General features: G+C 41.7%; 1 protein-coding gene across 1 annotated transcript in view; it reads left to right on the top strand.

Annotated features, from left to right (window-relative positions):
* The window catches only part of LOC135519548 (low-density lipoprotein receptor-related protein 1B-like), a 234,398-nt gene that overhangs the window by 96,945 nt on the left and 117,221 nt on the right, over nt 1–20,232 (top strand). Inside the window, exons 28-31 of the mRNA XM_064944782.1 lie at nt 277–426; nt 18,424–18,564; nt 18,754–18,879; nt 19,293–19,424. Coding sequence (XP_064800854.1) covers nt 277–426; nt 18,424–18,564; nt 18,754–18,879; nt 19,293–19,424 — 549 coding nt within the window. The remainder of the gene's footprint in view (nt 1–276; nt 427–18,423; nt 18,565–18,753; nt 18,880–19,292; nt 19,425–20,232) is intronic.

Below are 20,232 nucleotides of genomic sequence, written 5' to 3'. Positions count from 1 at the left end.
AGATTGCAACAATCTCACACTCACCCTGACAGACACATATTATACAAACTGTACATTCAAACAACCATAGTCCCTCTAATACCAGATGCATCTTGCGTATGTACATTTTACTGATTGCCATCATGTAGACCAAGTCATTAAATATTTGACATGTGATGATGCTATTGCAACCAGTGTTTCCCACTTGTGTGCTTTACCATATCTGACACAAAGATCTGACTGTAAAAAGATAATGCATCATATAGTCACTAGCCCCCTTTCATTCTTCTCCCCCAGGTCTCTCTCTAGACTACACAGCCAACAAGCTGTACTGGATCAGCTCTGGTAATGGCACAATCAACAGGTGCAATGTGGACGGTAGTGGTCTGGAGGTGCTGGAGAGCATGAAGAGGGAGCTAACCAAAGCCTCTGCCCTGGCTGTTATGGGTGAGTTGTGGCTAGTGTAAAATGTAGTGTACCCACAACGTGGGTAAAAATTTTTATTGACATAAAGAGTAGATGAATCTTCCCTCTGTTGTATTGTGAAACGTTTGGACCTAAAGGTCTTCATCAGGCTGGAATAGTGGAGCATGTCAGCCAGTGAATCAGATCCCTGTCATGGATTAAGGGAGAAAGTGGGGAGGCTTAGGGCCTAGGTCTGTACATGTTGCTAGTTAAGTGGCTCCTGGATAAAGCCATTTAACCAGTGTTGTGGTATGACTGTGACAGTTCTGCTTCACTCTGTGTGAAATTGTCTGGGCATTAGATAATTAAACCACTGGCTGGAGCTGCATGTTGATTGATGATAGATTTTCTTTTGTAATGAAAATGGATGTGGATGCCCATAGTGGAGTGTTGTTGCTTTGTATCAGTGCTGGATCTAATATGTTGGACGTTATTACTGCGACAGGGTGCTTCTTTTCAATAAGAAGGCATTTCTTTCTCATACTATTTGTTTTGTTGTGCCATTGCACCATACATAATACAAAGACTCACGCATGACTGAACTGTTTCTAAAGCTTGGTCACACTTTAATGAAAAGGCCTATGTAGGTCACTGTCGAGTCTAAGGTGAAACGTTTGCAAGGAGTTTGGGATCTGTGAATGAAACTTTTTCAATAAATGCATAGTGGGAATAGAAATACTGTGGAACTATAAAGTTATTATTCTCCATTATTTTTCCTCCACTGGCTACTAGTCAGCCACATGGTAGGACTTAAAACAAAGAGGAATGTAACGTTTGGCCTCAGAGGATGAAAAGGACATACATTCCAAACATCAAAGTAGAGGTTGTTAATGTGATTGATTTAAGACCACATGGAAAAGGAGAAGGAAGACCACAGTGTCTCATAAGACATTTAATTCAGCACACAGCATCTGGCTTCATAATTGCATTACTCTCACTACACCATTTTGGAGTCAGGATACACATTTCCAATATCTACACGTCTACATGTCCTAACAGTTACAATCTGGACAATTGGGAGGAAACCTCTTGCTGTAAAAAAGACACATGTCTGTTTGCCAGGAGTGGTAATGAGAAGCAGTGGCAGAAGGTTGCTGTTTTAACTTGGTGTTGACGGTCAGAAGCATTGTCAAAGGAAGATTCATTCTCCTTTGATGCACTGTATTTAGTGATCATAATGCAGGCCTTCCGCATTTCTCAGCAAACGAACAAGCGTGCCTCTCCCTCGCTGCAAGTTTAAACATACTATTTACACGGTCAGAAAATAAGGAAACAACAATTGAAGTTCACAACTTTATAGTGTCGGCTTAGAGTCCGGAGGTATTGAAGTTGGAACGAATGTGACAATGCATTTATCTTCACCCCTACCTACATGTATAAATTACCTCAACTTGTACCCCTGCACACTGACTTGGTACCAGTACCTCCCGTATATAGCCTCGCTATTGTTATTTTATTGTGTTACTTTTTCTTTCTTTTTTAACTTTAGTTTATTTGGTAAATTTTTTCTTAACTCTTCTTGAACTGCACTGTTGGTTAAGGGCTTGTAAGTAAGCATTTCACTGTAAGGTCTACACGTGTTGTATTCGGTGAAAGTGACCAATAAAGTTGGATTTGATTTTGATTTACTTCATATACAGTACATTGAACACTTAAGTTTGCAACTTAAGACCATTTTTTTTGTTTTACTTTATGGTGGAAGCACAGTAAAGTAAAAATGGTCTTGCTGTAGAAATGGTGACTTTATCGCATTCCACAAAATGTGAGCCGGAATGCAAGACGACAGTTTGAAAGCAGTAGAAGGTTACAGTAGAACAGTGGAATGATGTGTTCACAACAAGCCATTTATCATACTTAATGAAAGTTTGGTTGTATTGTGGAAATTATTTTAATTGCTTTGCGTGGCATATTTATATTCTGCCAAAGATGGAGAATAATTGTGCGGAGGTGTTATACTTACAAGTATTTATATTGGAAAGGGCGTGTGTGGACGTGTTTAACTATAATTGTGGGGACCAGAAGTCTCCAGAATAATTTGTATTTATTTATTTATTTATTTTTATTTTTTTTCTTCTTTTTTTTCAAGTTCTCATTTACAATTGCGACCTGGCCAAGATAAAGCAAAGCAGTGCGACACGAACAACAACACAGTGTTACACATGGAATAATCAAGCGTACAGTCAACACAATAGAGAGAAAAAAGAAAGTCTATATACAGTGTGTGCAAAACAACAATTTAGCAAATTAACACTGGAGTGATAATGAGCAGTTGTTCAGATAGCTGATGTTTAAAGTTAGTGAGGGAAATATAAGTCTCCAGCTTCAGCGATTTTTGCAATTCGTTCCAGTCATTACAGGCAGCAGAGAACTGGAAGGAAAGGCGGCCAAAGGAGGTGTTGACTTTGGGGATGACCAGGGAGATATACCTGCTGGAGCGCGTGCTACGTGTGGATGTTGTTATCGTGACCAGTGAGCTGAGATAAGGCGGAGCTGTACCTAGCATAATAGTAAACAAATAAAAATGTAATCAACTGGGGACATTTTGTTAGTCCCCAAAAGGTCAAGTGCTATTTCTAGGGGCTTTAGGAAAGAGTGTGTGTGTGAAACATGTTTGTAAAACTGTCACTACCCTCTGTTCAGAACTTTTAGTTCATAACTCTTAGTTCATTACTCTTAGTTTATATTTCCAATTATCATAAAAATGTCAAGGTATGATATTTAGGAGCTTAATAATGAGAAGAGTGGCCAAACAGGTCAGACTAATGTTTTGCAATGCCAATACAAATGTCGATGCATGAAGAATACCTTACACATTAGCTGTGGGACTTTTCAAAATATCACCCATGACCATGGAATTGCAAATATTTTGTTTAAATATATTTTCCTGGACGATTTTGTTCAAATTCCAACTCAACCCAAAATAACTAACAAATCAAATAGACACAACCGACACAGTCAACATCAAACACAGTAGTGTCATATGAAGACATCCAACCCATGATAATAAAATAAAGAGTAACTATTATTTAAGGTGTATGTCTTTTTATAGCTATGTAAGCCTAATGGAAATTTGCTTTGATATTGAAATAATGTTCAGTACTTAGGTGAGATTTTAGCTGGAAACTATAAACATATCCTGCTAAGAATGTTTTTGCATCCATTACGTACAATATAGGTTATTTACAGCTAGATAATTGAAGAAAGGCTGTGATGTTCTTTCAAGAAAATTACATTGTGTCCAAATATGATCTGTTAATGACATTTCCTAGTGAAAAGCGTATCGACTTTTTCCCCCAGTGAATCATCTTTACAGGTGAATGGCAGATGTCTGCTCTTCAGCTGTAGTCCATGGTGTGGAATGAATGATTGAGATTGGTTTTATTCTCCAGCCAACTCTCAACTCCAAAGCTTTCATTTAAAAATCCATACCCAGTTTCCTCTTGGAAAGGACCCACATTTATTGAATGTAGAATAATCTGTTGTGATCTATAATAAAATTGACGCTGTTGTATCCATCAGGTTTAGTAAAATTGTTTGCTTTTTCATATGTTCCTGATTATATACTGTACACCATCTGTTCCCGAAGGGAAATTGCTTATTATATACTGTTAGTTTTATTTGCTTGCTAGTGTTATGGGCTTGTGTGTCTCAGTATGGAAAGCCGTATATTCATATAATTGTTTTATATCAATCATTTAATTATTTTTATAGATCCAAAATGTTAAAATATCCCAATTTCTTTATAATCGTCCTTCTGTGTGGCGCAGCGGTCTAAGGCACTACATTGCAGTGCTAGCTGCGTCACTACAGATCCTGGTTCAATCCCATGCTGTGTCGCCCATGCTGCGGTGCACAATTGGCCCAGCGTCGCCCGGGTTACGTTGGGTTTGGCCGGCCGGGGTTGTCCTTGTCCCGTCGCACTCTAGCAACTCATGTGGCAGGTGCCGGGTGCAGTGCACGCTGACACTGTTGCCAGGTGTACATTGTTTCTTCTGACGCATTGATGCGGCTGCTTCTGAGTTAAATGAGAAGTGTGTCAAAGACGCAGTGTGGCTTGGCGGGGTGGTGTTTTGGAGGACGCACGGCTCTCGACCTTCGCCTCTCCCGAGTCCATACGGGACTTGCAGCGATGGGACAAGACTGTAACTACCAATTGGTTATCACAAAACTGGGGAGAAAAAGGGGTAAAAATATCAAATTAAAATAAAGAACAAATATCAATAATTCCCCATAGGATTCAATGGAGAAACACATTTTTATATTGATCATTTAAAAAAATTATATCAAATGAAAATGTTTCATATCAATAATTATATTAGAAATGTCTAATATTTAGCATTATTAACATTTAAACCAGTCAGCTTCTAGTGCCTTGTACGCCATTGAAGAGGATGTTGGAGAGAGTCTTTATATTTTGTTGCCTTAAAATTAAATGTTAAAAAAATATATTAAATTCAATTTTTTTTCCTACTGACGTACAGAAGCTACTCCATATTTCTAAAGTGAAAGAAAAATCGTGGAAATGTTAACAAATTAATACTAATAAATCAACCAATATGTCTTGTTTACGTATTATGTGTCTTCACACCACATAGTTCAGAGGTGGTCCCAGAGTGGCGTGGTGGAATTCTGGGACCCATCATTTTTCCTGATCTGGTAACCTGACAAGTAAAAAACTGGACCTTATATGGTATGACGTGAGTATTGTGTTGTAAAAACATTTAATATGGGTTATGATGGGACCAGAGTTTTTCTAATCAGTTCACATGCAGCAACCTTGTACTTGTTCATATGAATTATATGTGAAAAAATAACTAAGGGGTTTCCTATACACAGAGAAAGCAACATGATTGGACAATGAAACTCACAGGGCTGAGCTTGCTTTATGCTGGTTTGCGTTGTGTTGTCCTGCCCAATGCATCTCTTGGCCTAATTAAAAATTAACTCAGTCTGTCAGCTATTGTGTTTATTGATTAATTTCAGTTTATGATTTTAGATTTAAAAAGTCTAAGTTGGAATATAAAGCAAATTGGATCCCATTCACATTTTCTCAAAAACAAATGGGCTATAAATGCAAAACGTTACCGCTTCGTTACCCTACACATAGGGATAGACGGAGCAGCTGCTGTTAGTAGCCTACAGTTGATCAGACTGAAAAATAGTCACATTTCCATGCAGTACAGTATGTCAGATCACTAATGTTTAGGTGGCTACATTTATGTATGGGTTGTTGCTTGTGTCTAGAGTGATGTGTTATCACGGTTGCTAAATAAATACCAGAGGAAAGTGGTAGAGCGCACCTTCAGCGCACCTTCACCTTCAGCTGAGAGCTGCCCAGTGACACGAGCCTACCAGACGAGCTAAACTACTTCTATGCTTGCGTCGAGGTAAATAACACTGAAACATACATGAGAGCACCAGCTGTTCCGGGAGACTGTGTGATCACGATCTCCACAGCCGATGTGAGTAAGACCTTTAAACAGGTGAACATTCAAAAGGCTGCAGGGCCAGACTGATTACCAGGACGTGTACTGCGAGTATGCGCTGACCAACTAGCAAGTATCTTCACTGACATTTTCAATCTCTCCCTGTCCGCGTCTGTAATTTTTAAGCAGACCACCATAGTGCCTGTGCCCTAGAACACTAAGGTAACCTGCCTAAATGAATACCGACCCCAAGCACTCACGTCTGTAGCCATGAAGTGCTTTGAAAGACTGGTCATGGCTCACATCAACACCATTATCCCAGAAATCCTAGACCCACACCAATTTACATACCGCTCCAACAGATCCACAGATGATGCATTCTCTATTGCACTCCACACTGCCCTTTCCCACCTGTACAAAAGGAATACCTATGTGAGAATGCTATTCATTGACTACAGCTCAGCATTCAACACCATAGTACCCTCAAAGCTCATCAATAAGTTAAGAACCCTGGGACTAAACACCTCCCTCTGCAACTGGATCCTGGACTTCCTGACGGGCCGCCCCCATCTGGTAAGGGTAGATAGCAACACATCTGCCATGCTGAGCCCCCTGTACTCCCTGTTCACTCATGACTGCACGGCCAGGCACAACTCCAACACCATCATTAAGTTTGCTAATTACACAACAGTGGTAGGTCTGATCACCGACAACGATGAGACAGCCTGTAGGGAGGAGGTCAGAGACCTGACCGTGTGGTGCCAGGACAATACACTCTCACTCAACGTGATCAAGACAAAGGAGATGATTGTGGACTATAGGAAAAAGAGGACTGAGCACAACCCCATTCTCATCGATGGGTCTGCAGTGGAGCAGGTTGAGAGCTTCAAGTTCCTTTATGTCCACATCACCAACAAACTAACATGGTTCAAGCACACCAAGACAGTCATGAAGAGGGCACAACAAAACCTATTCCCCCTCCAGGAGACTGAAAATATTTGGCATGGGTTCTCTGCACCATCGAGAGCATCCTGACTGGTTGCATCACTGCCTGGTATGGCAACCGCTCAGCCTCCAACCGCAAGGCACTACAGAGGGTACTACGAACTGCCCAATACGTCACTGGGGGCAAGCTTCCTGCCATCCAGGACCTCTATACCAGGCTGTCAGAGGAAGGCCCTAAATATGGTCAGACTCCAGCCACCCCAGTCATAGATTGCTCTCTCTGCTACCGCATGGCAAGCGGTAATGGACTGCCAAGTCTAGGTCCAAGAGGCTTCTAAACAGCTTCTACCCCCAAGCCACAAGACTCCTGAAAAGCTAATCCAATGGCTACCCAGACTATTGCATTTCCCCCCCTCCCCTTCTTTTACTCCGCTGCTACTCTGTTGTTATCATCTATGCATAGTCACTTTAACTCTACCTAAATGTGCATATTACCTCAACTAACCGGTGCCCCCGCACATTGACTCTGTATTGGTACCCTCCTGTATATAGTCTCGTTATTGTTATTACTGTTTTATTTATTTTTCTTATCTGTATTCTTTTAAACTGCATTGTTGGTTAGTGTCACGGTTTTCTTCCTGGGAAGGAGAGGCAGACCAAAACGCAGCGTGGTTATAGTTCATGGTTCTAATAGGAAAACACAAACATGAACACAACTACAAAACAAGAACCGTGAAAACCGAAACAGCCCTATCCGGTGCAGTAAACACAAAGACAGGAAACAATCACCCACAAAGTACCCAAAGAATATGGCTGCCTAAATATGGTTCCCAATCAGAGACAACGATAAACACCTGCCTCTGATTGAGAACCACTCTAGGCAACCATAGACTTAGCTGGACAACTAAACTGAACACAACCCCATTAATCTAATAAACCCTAGACAAGATGAACACAATAAATCACCCATGTCACACCCTGGCCTAACCAAAATAATAAAGAAAACAAAGATAACTAAGCCAATGGCGTGACAGTTAGGGGCTCGTAAGTACGCATTTCACGGTAACACCTGTTGTATTCAGTGCATGTGACAAAACATTTTATTTGACATTGTGCCCATAGAAAATGATAGAGGTCTCATATAGTATATAGTCAACTAGGTGGGATTTCCAACTTCATTGGCTGATCCCTCCTGATGACCCTGTTGGAGTCATGTCCAAGTGGGTCATCAGGAGGGATCAGCCAATCGATTACTTCTAAATAGAGATTTCCTCTGTGGCACTGCCCATGCTCTCACAGACACCCTAATGGGAAGTTTATATGGTTGCTCTCTCGCTCATTCTCTATAGTTGTGACCTGCCAATGCGACCAGTGTATTCCATTAATCTGATTGGTCAAAACATGCACTTTGCCCCTATTTTTAACACTTCAATATATTTTATTAAACTAAATCAAAAGTGAGTAGAAAAGTGAGTTTTCTGGTGGCCCTGCCATAGTTATTACTTAGTGGAAGCACCATTGGCAGCCATTACAAATGTGAATTTTGAATAAGATGAGTAATATGGTGGCAGCATCATGTTATGGGTATGCTTGTTACCGGCAGAGACTGGGGAGTATATTAGGATAAAAATAAATATGAATGGAACTAAGGGGAGGTAAAACGTTAGAGAAAACCTGCAATGGTCTTCTGAAAACCTAACCCTGTAATTGAGTTTTATTTTTCAATGGAACAATTACACATTCTAATGCCAAAGACACACCAGAATAGCTTTCCAAGAGGTGTTGAGTGTTCCTGAATGGTCTAGTAGTGTCAGTCCTGACCTAAATCTGCCTGAAAACCAGTGACAATCATTTAATGTTGTTGTCCATCAATGATTCCGAACCAAATTTACCGAGCTTGTGTAAATTTGATAAAAACAATGGATATGTTGCCGTTAGAGTTGCACAAGGTTACAATAATCTTATTCAAAATAATAGCTGCCAAGGTGTGTCCAACAAGTGTTAACTCTGGGGTGTGAAGACATATAGTAATGTGCACAATCATGTTTAAAAAAGGTAATAATTTGGAAAATGTTCCATAATTTTCTTTCACTTAGAAAAATAGTTAAGTTGTGTAGATACAATTTCCAATTTAATCCGTTTTTAAATTTAATTTTAACTTCTTGAAACTCCCCATCCCGGATCCGGGATTGTGACTAAAGCCTCAGGCTCATTAGCATAACGCAACGTTAACAATTTCTGAAAATCGCAAAATAAAATGAACATAATGCGTCTGCTCTCAAGCTTAGCCTTTTCTTAACAACACTGTCATCTCAGATTTTCAAAATATGCTTTTGAACCATAGAAATTGACTAATTTTTGTAAGAGTATGCAAAGCTAGCATAGCATTTTGAGTAGCATTTAGCACGCAACATTTTCACAAAAACCAGATAACCAAATAAATAAAATCATTTACCTTTGAAGAGCTTCTGATGTTTTCAATGAGGAGACTCTCAGTTACATAACAAATGCGCAGTTTTTCCTGAAAGCGTCTGTGTGTAGGAGAAATCGTTCCGTTTTCTACATTGCGTCTGGCTACCGAAACGAACCGAAAATTCAGTCACCTACAACGTCAAACTTTTTCCGGATTAACTACATAATATCGACCGAAACATGGCAAACGTTGTTTGGAATCAATCCTCAAGGTGTTTTTTCACATATCTCTTCATTGATATGCAGTTCGTGGAAGCTTGCTTTCCTCTCTGTATCCCAAGGAAAAATACTGGCAGGTGACTTTTGCGCACCAATTTCGGCGCAGGACACCGGGCGGACACCTGGTAAATGTGGTCTCTTATGGTCAATCTTCCAATGATCTGCCTACAAATACGTCACAATGCTGCAGACACCTTGGGGAAACGACAGAAAGGGCAGGCTCATTCCTCTCGCATTCACAGCCATATAAGGAGACAATGGAAAACAGAGCCTCAAAAATCCTGTTCATTTCCTGGATGCCATCTCATCTTGGTTTTGCCTGAAGCTCACGTTCTAGGGCACGCACAGAGAATATCTTGGTAGTTTTGGACACGTCAGAGTGTTTTCTTTCGAAAGCTATCAATTATATGCATAGTCGAGCATCTTTTTGTGACAAAATATCTTGTTTAAAACGGGAACGTTTTTCATCCAAAAATGAAATAGCGCCCCCATAGATGTAAGAGGTTAAGGCAGCAAAATGTGAAGACTGTGCAAGGGGTGTGTAAACTTTCACTAGCAACTGTATGTAGGAGCATGCAAATGTAATCCACACCCATGAAGGTCATTATCATATACATTTTAATATAAAACATTTAATTATAAATATAAGAAATGTGAATTTTTTGAAGATATCCCTATTTGTTGAAAGACTAAGTCCATATTATGGCAAGAACAGCTCAAATATGCAAAAAGAAATGACAGTCCATCATTACTTTAAGACATGAAGGTCTGTCAATGTGGAACATTTCAAGAACCTTCGTGAGTAGCCAGCGTGAGTAAAACATTTAAACGTGTTAACCCTCGCAACGCTGCAGGCCCAGACGGCATCCCCGGCCGTGTCCTCAGAGCATGCACAGACCAGCTGGCAGGTGTGTTTACAGACATATTCAATCAATCCCTATCCCAGTCTGCTGTTCCCACATGCTTCAAGTGGGCCACCATTGTTCCTGTTCCCAAGAAAGCTAAGGTAACTGAGCTAAATGACTACCTCCCTGTAGCACTCACTTCCGTCATCATGAAGTGCTTTGAGAGACTAGTCAAGGACCATATCACTTCCACCCTACCTGACACACTAGACCCACTCCAATTTTCTTACCGCCCCAATAGGTCCACAGACGAAGCAATCACACTGCACACTGCCCTAACCCATCTGGACAAGAGGAATACCTATGTAAGAATGCTGTTCATCAATTACAGCTCAGCATTTAACACCATAGTACCCTCCAAACTCGTCAAACCCTCCAAACTCCCAGTCGCCCTGTGCAACTGGGTCCTGGACTTCCTGACTGGCCGCCCCCAGGTTGTGAGGGTAGGTAACATCTCCACCCCGCTGATCCTCAACACTGGGTCCCCACAAGGGTGCGTTCTCAGCCCTCTCCTGTACTCCCTGTTCACCCACGACTGCGTGGTCATGCACGCCTCCAACTCAATCATCAAGTTTGCAAACGACACTACAGTGGTAGGCTTGATTACCAACAACGACGAGACGGCCTACAGGGAGGAGGTGAGGGCCCTCGGAGTGGGGTGTCAGGAAAATAACCTCACACTCAATGTCAACAAAACAAAGCAGCCCCCTATCTACATTGACTGGACAGTAGTGGAGAGGGTGGAAAGTTTTAAGTTCCTCGGCGTACACATCACAGACAAACTGAAATGGTCCACCCACACAGACGTGGTGGTGAAGAAGGCACAGCCCAGCCTCTTCAACCTCAGGAGGCTGAAGAAATTAGTCATGTCACCAAAAACAGTCACAAGCTTCTACAGATGCACAATCGAGAGCATCCTGTTGGGCTGTATCACTGCCTGGCACGGCAGCTGCTCCACCCAAAACCGTAAGGCTCTCCAGAGGGTAGTGCATCACCGGGTGCAAACCTGCCGTCCAGGACACCTACACCACCCGATGTCATAGGAAGGCCAAAAAGATCATCAAGGACAACAACCACCCGAGCCACTGCCTGTTCACCCCGCTATCATCCAAAAGGTGAGGTCAGTACAGGTGCATCAAAGCAGGGACCGAGAGACTGAAAAACAGCTTCTATCTCAAGGCCATCAGACTGTTAACAGCCATCACTAACATTGAGTGGCTGCTGCCAACATACTGACTTAACTCTAGCCACTTTAATAATGGAAAAATGGATGTAATCTATTTGTCACTAGCCACTTAATATAATGTTTACATACCCTACGTTACTCATCTCATATGTATATACTGTACGCTATACCATCAGGAGGCTGCATCTTGCCATCTTGATGTAATTAAATGTATCACTAGCCACTTTAAACAAAGCCACTTCATATAATGTTTTCATACCCTACATTACTCATCTCATAAGTATATACTGTACTCTATACCATCTACTGCATCTTGCCTATGCCGTTCGGGCATCACTCATTCATATATTTTTATGTACATATTCATATTCATTCCTTTACACTTCTGTTCATAAGGTAGTTGTTGTGAAATTGTTAGGTTATATTACTTGTTAGATATTGCTGCATGGTTGGAACTAGAAGCACAAGCATTTATTAATATCTACTAACCATGTGTTTGTGACAAATAAATTTGAAGTTTCTTCTTGTACAGTTGCAAAAACTGTCAAGCGCTATGATGAATCTGGCTCTCATGAGTACCGCCACAGGAATGGAAGACCCAGAGTTACCTCTGCTGCAAAGGATAAGTTCATTCGTGTTACCAGCCTCAGATATTGCAGCCCAAATAAATGCTTCACAGAGTTCAAGTAACAGACCCATCTCAACATCAACTGTTTCGAGTAGACTGCTTGAATCAGGCCTTCATGGTTGAATTGCTGCAACGAAACCACAACTAAAGGACACCAATAAGAAAAAGAGACTTGCTTGGGCCAAGAAACATGAGCAATGGACATTAGACCGATGGAGATTTGTCCGTTGGTCTGGAGTCCAAATTTGAGGTAACTGGTTCCAGCCACCGTGTCTTTGTGAGACGACACTACAGACAGCACTACGGCACTACAGACGACACAGGCACATTTAACCAGCATGGCTACCATAGCATTCTTCAGTGATATGCCAGTCCCATTAAGCCCAAACCAGATGGGATATCATTTTTTTTTCAACAGGACAATGACCTAAAACACAACTCCAGGCTGTGTAAAGGCTATTTGACCAAGAAGGAGAGTGATAGAATGCTGCATTAGATGACCTGGCCTCCACAATCCCTTGACCTCAACCAAATTGAGATGGTTTGGGATAAGTCTAAATGCAGAGTGAAGGAAAAGCTGCCAACAAGTGCTCAGTATGTGTTGGAACTCCTTCAGGACTGTTTGAAAAGCATTCCAGGTGAAGCTGGTTGAGAGAATGCCAAGGGTGTGCATAGCTGTCATCAAGTCATCAAAGGGTGTCAAATATATTTTTGATTTGTTTAACACTTTTTGGTTACTACGTGATTCCATAAGTGTTATTTCATAGTTTTGATTTTTTCAATATTTTTATACAATATAAAAAATGAAGAAAAACCCATGAATGAGCAGGTGTTCTAAAACTTTTGACCGGTAGTGTATGTGAAAACTGCTTTCCATTTTCTCTGCTCCATTAGTGAATCAAAGTTATTGAACGCTGATTAAACAACACTCCCTTCCTGTAGCTGAAGCCTTTGGTCTGCCTTGGGTTAATCAATGAAATGCTGTATTTGTAGTGGTTAGGCTTGTTCGCAACCGTCAGCCTGTGTCAATTAAGAGAGATTGAGATCTAACAGGCGGCTGACCTGGATCTATTGCCCCCCTCACACACACACACACACACACACACACACACACACACACACACACACACACACACACACACACACACACACACACACACACACACACACAGTATGGGACTGTGAGTGTGTGTGTTGGTGTGCATGTGTATTACCATCAATGAGAGGTTTGCCCAAGAGTGCCCTGCATACTGATAGATTATCTATAGTTTAGTTTAGCCCACTGCTGGCTTGTTATCACTGTCATGTGAAATGGACACTAACTGCTATTTGATTCCTGCTGCTGCATGACAAACGCCATTATGAGAATGTTCAGTTGAAGTATTAAAACAGCATGTTGAGACTCGAAACTAAAAGTTTCAGAATTGGCAGCAAAATTATTATAGTTGTCGATGTAGCTATCAGATGATTTGACGAGCTTATTCACAACAAATGGCAATTCCCCCAAAATGTTAACAATTAGATTTTTTTTGCACAATCACTGATGCATCCTGATGATTGCCAAGGACAGTTGTGAATGGAGTTAATGAAAGCAGTGTGTGTGACACCAGGTTGATCCATTCAACTCCTGGTGCTGTGTGTTACTGTTTTTTGCTGTGCTAAACGGAGATCTGAGGGCCTGTGTTTAAAAGTTGTGTGTGTGTGTGTGTGTGTGTGTGTGTATGTGTGCCTGTATGTGTGTTAGGTGAGGTTAGGTTAGATGTTTAGACAGTGTGGGTGATCCATCTATCAGCCTCCACTTGCCTGGAATCAAACCCAGTGGTTGAGGTTTAAATAAAATATGATTAGCAACAACCAAGCAATCACCACTACCCACTGACCCCAGTAGCAACAAATGAATGCAGAAAGCACAGCTAATCTGGACTAGCTGATCCGGAGGGTCACCTGTTTGGGAAGCAGCATGTAGGCTGTCAGTATCACTCAAAGCAATTTGGCTGATTCCAGAAAATTAGTTTTACTTTCCTTTTAATGTTGACTTTCATCCCAAAGCTATTTCACTGAACTGTAGTGGGTTCCTTCCATCTCTCCTTTACAACAACTGAGACTTAAGCTATAATTTGAAAGTGATTGTAAATAAGTTACATCGTACTTCATTATAGTCTGTGGTCAGATATGATGAAGGGTAAACACAAAATCTGATAAAAAGAAAGACACGTTTAAAAAACAATCTTCCTCAATTTGAAGGCCAAACTGCTTTACAATAATCGTAATAATCGTAATTTAGCAGTTTCCCTGCTGACAATGGTTATGATGGTTAGGATATTTCATTTGCAGAACTGAGCAATAAACACAAACAATAACATCAATAGCTTTAAAGCAGACAATCAATTGTCACAGCTCTGCAGTTTAATATAAATATACACAATAATAAGAAATAACTGTGAATAAAAGAAACGGTACCAGTCAAAATTTTAGAACACCTACTCATTCAAGGGTTTTTCTTTACTTTTACTATTTTCTCCATTGTAGAATACTAGTGAAGACATCAAAACTATGAAATAAAACATATGGAATCATATAGTAACCAAAAAAGTGTTAACCAAAAATATATATTCTTCAAAGTAGCCACCCTTTGCCTTGACAGCTTTGCACCCTCTTGGCATTCTTTCAACCAGCTTCATTAGGTAGTCACCTGGAGTGTATTTCAATTAACAGATGTGCCTTGTTAAAAGTTAATTTGTGAAATTTCTTTCCTTAATGCGTTTGAGACAATCAGTTGTGTTGTGACAAGATAAGGTTGGTATACAGAAGTTAGCCCTATTTGGTAAAAGACCAAGTCCATATAATGGCAAAAACAGCTCAAATAAGCAAAGAGAAACGACAGTCTACCATTACTTTAAGACATGAAGGTCAGTCAATGCAGAACATTTCAAGAACATTGAAAGTTTCAAATGCAGTCGCAAAAACCATCAAGTGCTATGATGAAACTGGCTCTCATGAGGACCGCCACAGGAATGGAAGACTCAGAGTTACCTCTGCTGCAGAGGATAAGTTTATTAGAGTTACCAGCCTCAGATTGCAGCCCAAATAAATGCTTCACAGAGTTCCAATAACAGACACAGGAGACTGTGTGAATCAGGCCTTCATGGTCAAATTTCTGCAAAGGAACCACTGCTGAAGGATACCAATAAGAAGAAGACTTGCTTGGGCCAAGAAATACGAGCAATGGACACTAGACCATTGGAAATCTGTCCTTTCGTCCGAATAGTCCAAATTTGAGATATTTGGTTCCAACCACCGTGTCTTTGTGAGATGTAGAGTAGGTGAACCTATGATCTCCGCATGTGTGTTTCCCACCGTGAAGCATGTAGGGGGAGGTATGATTATGTGGGGGTGCTTTGCTGGTGACACTGTGATTTATTTAGAATTCAAGGCACACTTAACCAGACTAGTACTGTATATCTTTGAAAGTCATTTTTCTGTTGCTTCACATCCACTGTCTGCGACTGAAAGATGGTAATACCTCATCTGTGCATAATCACTCCCTCATTGAATTATCAACACTTCAATTATCATACACGTGTTGAGAAAGATGTACTGAATCTTTGTTGATAATGGCACTTCTAATAAATATAAAAGTATAGTCCCTCTGCTAACTTCAGAACACATTTTGTTCATAGATCACTATTCAGATTGGGTGAATTGGCCAACTTTTATTCTGGGTACACCTCTGAGGACTTCTCAGCAGTTCAGTGTTAGGTGAGCTTGGTTGCACCTGTTCAGTAAGGTTCATTGCACTCCGCTGGGTTTTTGAATGGAAAAGCCTTGTCACGTCTGAGGCAAGGCAATTGCTCTAGTCCAGTCTGAAGCCAATAGAGAGCCTCACTGGATTGAACCGGGGGGGGGGGGCTGGGATAGCTCCACTCCTAAATGGGATGCATACACACCGCAGGAGGATGCTGAGGGGAGAACGGCTCGTAATAATAGCCGGAACGGAGCAAATGGAATGGCAAACCATGATCCGGGTGACTGTGTGATCATACTCTGCCGATGTGAGAAAGATGTGAGCCGCTGTGAGTAAGACCTTTAAACAGGTCAACATTCACAAGGCCGCAGGGCCAGACGGATTACCAGGACGTGTACTCCGAGCATGCGCTGACCAACTGGCAAGTATCTTCAATGACATTTTCCTCCTCTCCCTGTCCGATTCTGTAATACCAACATGTTTTATGCAGACCACCATAGTGCCTGTGCCCAATAACACTAAGGTAAACTGTCTAAATGCTACCGACCTGTAACACTCACGTCTGTAACCATGAAATGCTTTGAAAGGCTGGTCATGGCTCACATCAACACCATTATCCCAGAAACCCTAGACCCACTTCAATTTGCATACCACACCAACAGATCCACAGATAATGCAATATCTATTGCACTCCACAATGCCCTTTCACACCAGGACAAAAGGAACACCTATGTGAGAATGCTATTCATTGACTACAGCTCAGAGTTCAACACCATAGTACCCTCGAAGCTCATATTAAGGACCCTGGGATTAAACACCTCCCTCTGCTACTGGATCCTGGACTTCCTGACGGGCCACCCCCAGGTGGTAAGGGTAGGTAACAGCACATCTGCCATGCAAATCCTCAACATGGGGGCCCCGTGGGGTGCGTTCTCAGCCCCTCCTGTACTCCCTGTTCACTCATGACTGCACGACCATGCACGACTCCAACACCATCTTTAGGTTTGCTGATGACACAACAGTGGTAGGCCTGATCACCGACAACGATGAGACAGCCTATAGGGAGGAGGTCAGAGACCTGACCGTGTGGTGCAAGGACAACAACCTCTCCCTCAACATGATCAAAACAAAGGAGATGATTGTGGACTACAGGAAAAAGAGGACCGAGCACGCCCCCATTCTCATCGACAGAGCTGTAGTGGAGCAAGCACACCAAGACAGTCGTGAAGAGGGCACGACAAAACCTATTCTCCCTCAGGAGACTGAAAAGATTTGGCTATGGGACCTCAGATCCTCAAAAGGTTTTACAGCTGCACCATCGAGAGCATCCTGACGGGTTGCATCACTGCCTGGTATGGCAACTGCTTGGCCTCCAACCGCAAGGCACTACAGAGTGTAGTGCGTACGGCCAAGTACATAACTGGGGCCAAGCTTCCTGCCATCCAGGACCTCTATACCAGGCAGTGTCAGAGGAAGGCCCTAAAAATGGTCAGACTCCAGCCAGCCTAGTCATAGACTATTCTCTCTGCTACTGCCCGGCAAGCGGTACCGGAGTGCCTAGTCTAGGTCCAAGAGGCTTCTAAACAGCTTCTACCTCCAAGCCATACGACTCCTGAACAGATAATCAAATGGCTACCCAGGCTATTTGCATCTATGCATTGTCCCTTTAACTCTACCTATATGTACATATTACCTCAATTACCTCGACACCGGTGCCCCCGCAAATTGACTCTGTACCGGTTCCCCCTGTATATAGCCCCGCTATTGCTATTTACTGCTGCTTTTTAATTATTTCAAATTTTATTTTCTTAAAACTGCATTGTTGGTTATGGGCTTGTAAGTACGCATTTCACTGTAAGGTCCACTTCTGTTGTGTTCGGCGCATGTGACAAATAAAATTTGATTTAATGTATTTGGTGCCATTCCACTGATTCCGCTCCAGTCATTACCACAAGCCCACCTCCTTTAACACACACACACACACACACACACACACAAAACACACACACACACACTGCAAACATGGACACATCACTCTCCAAACTCATGATACAAGTCTCCTCTCCTTAACCACTTCTTCTGCTCAGAAGCACAACACCAGGCAGGTACTCTACAGTCTACAACAGTGCAGTAGGTCCACTCAAACATGGAAATCAACAAACACGTACCTGTGTGTAGTAGAGGCTCAGGATAGAGTATTTTGGGTCAACAACGCTATTGGTTTATTTTTCATTTGAGGATTTCACTACATCAAACGTTGCATCATTAGTAGCCTATTGCATTGTCAGAATTCATATATTCCAGTTTTCATTCATGCAATATATGTAGGTCTCCCTTGTAAAAGAGGTATGTTGACCTCAATGGGACTTCTTGAATGAATAAGGGTTAAATAACATAACAATTCAGACAGAAATGGTGATAATGGGGTTTCTAAGGACATTTCCTTGTTTCAGGTAACAAACTGTGGTGGGCCGATGATGATTCAGCCCATCTGGGGACGGTGAACAAGAGAGACGGACGAAATCCTGTGGTTCTGAGGAATAAGACTAGCGGAGTGGTTCACATGAAGGTCTACGACAGGGAGGGACAGAGAGGTAAGGAACACACGTACACACACATTTATTTATGCACTTATCAATTCCAGAAATGTGACAACATGATGTACTACAGTACCTATAGTGCTCTGAATAACATTTCAGATTTTATCTGAGTAAAGATGTCCATGAAGCTAACAATGGTGTCCTATATCCTTATTAATACACAATTCACCATGGCCTTTCCAGGAAGGAACCCGTGTCAGGTGAACAATGGAGGCTGCTCCCAGCTCTGCTTCCCCACGTCAGAGAACACCCGCAGCTGCTCCTGTACTGTGGGCTACAGCCTTCGCACCGACCGCATGTCCTGTGAGGGTAAGACTGCAAGTCTGCTCTAACTAAATGTGCATTCCAAATAGCACCCTCATCCTAATATAGTGCAGTACATTTGACCAGAGCCCTATTGGCTCTATGGGCAGTTTAGGACACACAACCTAAGTGACCATGCAAGAAATGCATTGAGCAGTTCAAACCCCCTAGCATCAGAGTAACCACAAGGTCTGTGACATGAATTCACTGTTTCCAAATAAGTACTATAGATACCTCTGTAATCATACAAAAACATACTTTGACTGTGAAAAATGTACTCTATGCATATTTATTTACACTATGTTAATCTTGGAATCTAGAACCACATTGTGTGCACTCCATTAACATTTATGTTAGGTCATTCACAAGAGACTAACAGTATGTTACAGTAATGGGATAATTTCTCTCCTACTCTGTAGGCATTGAGTCATTTCTGATGTACTCCATCCATGAGGGGATCAGAGGGATCGCCTTGGACCCCAATGACAACATGGAGGCTCTGATGCCCATTACTGGGACCCTGTTCGCTGTGGGGGTGGACTTTCATGCAGGTAGGTACCACCAGGGCCCATATTCACAAAGCGTCTCAGAGTAGGACTGCTGATCTCAGATCATAATAAATAAGAGTGGGGACACGGTCATTAACTACATCCCCTCAGTCAACAGTTAAACCTACAGTTCATTGATTTTATGACCCCTTTATATTGTTTCCTGCATGACATCTTCCGCATCATACATAAAACTTACTCCAAATGGCAGTTTGTAATCAAGAGAAAAATGGCGAGAGAAAGGGAGAAATAGAGAGGGATAGAGAGAGACGCAAAAAAATGGGAGAGAGAAAAACCTTTATTGTAGTATTCTCTCTAACCCTGTCGAATAATGGTTAGTGGTGCTGTTGAGGGCTGCACAGATGAAAGAGTAATAAGTCCATGTTAATAGAGACTCATGAGAAACACCAACCGTTTCTCCACATGCCCCTGAACCAGGCCTGACACAAAGCAATTCCCCAGATATTGTATCAAATGAAGGTAACAAGGAAATGGTAATGGATTAACCCAATGGCTTGTGCTGGCATTTGTCATATAATGGGTTTTCTCTTGCATAATTCATGTTCTAAATATGGTGGATTTATTACACTGACAAGTGCTTGAACATGCACTGTCAAATTAATAAACTAAGGGCTAGTTATGCTTCATATACTGTATATGTTGCCACAACGCTCATTGATGACAACTCCCATATAGGCCTACTGGGAAAGAGAAGCTTTATCTAGCACATGTACGCACAGTAGCATTGTAAGTGTTGCATAAAACCTTTGTTTACAAAAATAGCTCATGATTTAGAGATAAGAGTGGAGGG

Source organism: Oncorhynchus masou, chromosome 29, assembly GCF_036934945.1.
Source record: "Oncorhynchus masou masou isolate Uvic2021 chromosome 29, UVic_Omas_1.1, whole genome shotgun sequence".
Classification (NCBI taxonomy): Eukaryota; Metazoa; Chordata; class Actinopteri; order Salmoniformes; family Salmonidae; genus Oncorhynchus; species Oncorhynchus masou.
The sequence above is the reverse complement of the archived record's forward strand: the minus strand, read 5'-3'. Positions and strand labels throughout refer to the sequence as shown.